Source organism: Castanea sativa, chromosome 8, assembly GCF_040712315.1.
Source record: "Castanea sativa cultivar Marrone di Chiusa Pesio chromosome 8, ASM4071231v1".
In the NCBI taxonomy this organism is placed as follows: Eukaryota; Viridiplantae; Streptophyta; class Magnoliopsida; order Fagales; family Fagaceae; genus Castanea; species Castanea sativa.
In genome coordinates this window covers 51,680,865-51,683,495 of record NC_134020.1, presented here as the reverse complement: position 1 = coordinate 51,683,495, position 2,631 = coordinate 51,680,865, and the positions used below count along the sequence as shown (strand labels likewise).

Here is a 2,631-nt window from a genome sequence, read left to right as displayed (position 1 = left end):
TCAAAAACTAAACTCATTCACAAACTAATTATTGCTTCTTCTTCTTTTTTATCTCAAATTATATATATATATATATATTTATATTTAAAGCTAATTTTATACGCATTGATAATTCAAAAATAAATTAAACCAGGACACATAAATGACAAATCTCACAAAATAAACGTTTTTTCTCAAATGACAACTATCCACCGGTGGACGAAGCTGACTTGACAAGTCTCTCTCCCTCTCTCGATCAAAAGCGAGGTCAATTGCTTGTTCCACAAGTATTTCCCAAATTCCCAAAAACTCCAAAAACCCCTCAAAACCTCTAAACCCCAAAAACACAATGGCCACCACACGTCTCTCTCTCCGCCTCCGATCTCATCTCCGCCACCACCACCTCCTCCGCAGCGCCACCCCTCTCCTCCTCTCTCCAATCAAATTCCCAACATCCCCACCACCGTCCATTCCCCTCACCCCAAATCTCCTCCGCTTCCTCTCCACCTCCCGCCGCCACCCCACGAAGCCCAAAACCATCGACATCGGAGCTCGAGCCCGTCAGCTCCAAACTCGCCGCCTCTGGACCTACGCTCTCACCTTCAGCTGCATCGCCGGTTTCATCGTAATAGTCCTCAACGGCTTCCAAGACCAGCTCGTCTTCTACGTTACCCCAACCGATGCTCTCGAAAAGTACACCTCGAACCCCTCGAAATCCAAGTTCCGACTCGGTGGCTTGGTCCTCGAAGGCTCGGTGGCTCACCCACCTTCGTCACCCGACATGGAATTCGTCATCACCGACCTCGTCACCGACATCCTCGTCAAGTACAGAGGCTCTTTGCCGGACTTGTTTCGCGAGGGTCACTCTGTTGTCGTTGAAGGGTTTGTGAAGCCGTTTACCGATGAGATTAAGAACGAGGTCGTTTCGGTTAGGAGTGTGGCCAAGAAGGCGAGGAGTGGGGAGTGTTATTTCTCGGCCACTGAGGTTTTGGCTAAGCATGATGAGAAGTATATGCCTCAGGAAGTGGCGGCGCAGATCGAGAAGAATAAGAAGAAGTTGGAGAGAGGGGAGGAAGTTGTGGTGGCTGCTCAGGTGGAAGCTAAAGGGTCGTAGAGAAATGGGTATGGTTCAAAATTTGATATTTTTTTATGGGTGTTTGATATTTTTTGTGTTGGATATTTAGAGTATAGTTGAAATGGGGTAATGGGTTTTGGTTATTTCATTAGGTGGAGGTTGTATTTGGTTGATTTTTAGGTGAAGGGGTACTTGATTTATGTTGAGAGAGAGAAAAAGACAGGGTTTTGATCAATTGAGGCTTTTGAAGACTTCAATTTTGTTGTTGTAATACCACATTCATTGGTGGTGATATGGTTTTAGCACTTTGATTGACTAATGAATAAATTCAATTAGGAAATAAGAATTCTGTCCACAGTGACTTGATTAATCCAAGTGTTAATTATTCTTGTCAATTTAAGATCTATCTGATATAATTCTTTGTTTTAATTCTTAAATTGGTTTGCTTTATTGCAATTTCTATGTTTAGATCCCTGTGAGACATTGTTTTGATCCCATGTGCAGCTATTATTAGGATATTCATTGTTGGATTCAAGTCATCTTCTTGCATTTTATGCTAGTAATTCCCATTTTTGTTTGTTTAAATTTCTTTAATACTTTGCTATGCTCCTTCTAATATGGCTTCATTTGTGGTGGATGGTTAAAATGTTGCAATAATCCCGAAGTTGTGGATGGTTAATATGTCTATCTACCTCTAGAAACATGTATGCTAGCATTTTATTATTTGCCTTGAGAAACCTCATTAATGTTCTCTAGTGTTATGATCTTTTGTATGTGCTGTGGCGAAATCATTGCCCTATGCTTTTAGACTAGTAAAGGAGCAAACTGTTTCTATAATGACTCATAAGATTGATAACATCAAGGCGAAGATCCAGGACAAGAAAGGAATTCGGAGGACAGCTGTACCCTTGTAGATTACAACATTCAGGAGTCTACCCTCCGCCTAGCGCTGAGGCTTTATGTAAGCATGCAGATTTTTGTGAAAACCCTAATGAGGAAGACGATTAGAGTTGGTGGATTTTCAGAGTGATTAGGGTGGGTGATTGCAAAAGGAGATTCAGCCAAGGGGACTTAATTTGTATGGGTGGTTGCTTGTGGTTTGGCCATTGGGATTTGGTTTTGCTGGTGGTATGGATTATGCACAAAGTTGTTTATTTGTTATTGTAATTGGGTTGAGGTATTGATGACCAGTGGTTTGGGTAGTCTTTGAGCTCATGTGTGGTGGCCTAAGGTGCTTCATGGTGGCTGTGGTAGTGTTGGGTGTTGGCTTGGCCAAGCATGCATTGAAAAAAAGAAGAATATGTAAAAATGGATTAGAAAAAGAATGGAGTTTGTTGGGGCCGTATTTGAAGAGGTGGAATAAAAAAGCAGAGCTTTTAAGCCAAAATTTGGGTGAAATTTTAGCTTATCTGTTGGAGGTGCTCTTATGTATTTGCATCCATTTTATGATTGAGAGTGTGTACAGTGTGCTATTTCCTTTAATAGCAAGATATCTCTCATTTTATTGAAAAACAAATCAATTTTATTTGTTTTCAGAAAGCAGGCAGGGAATTTACTGCAAGTCATATGTTTCTGAC

The 2,631-nt window shown here is 41.2% G+C and overlaps 1 protein-coding gene across 1 annotated transcript; it reads left to right on the top strand.

Annotated features, from left to right (window-relative positions):
- Positions 1-266: 266 nt before the first annotated feature.
- LOC142605708 (cytochrome c-type biogenesis protein CcmE homolog, mitochondrial) lies at positions 267-2,363 on the top strand. Its single transcript, XM_075777143.1, has one exon. It carries the CDS (start codon positions 329-331, stop codon positions 1,091-1,093), a length of 765 nt encoding a protein of 254 aa, XP_075633258.1. The 5' UTR covers positions 267-328; the 3' UTR covers positions 1,094-2,363.
- The last annotated feature ends 268 nt before the right edge of the window (positions 2,364-2,631 follow it).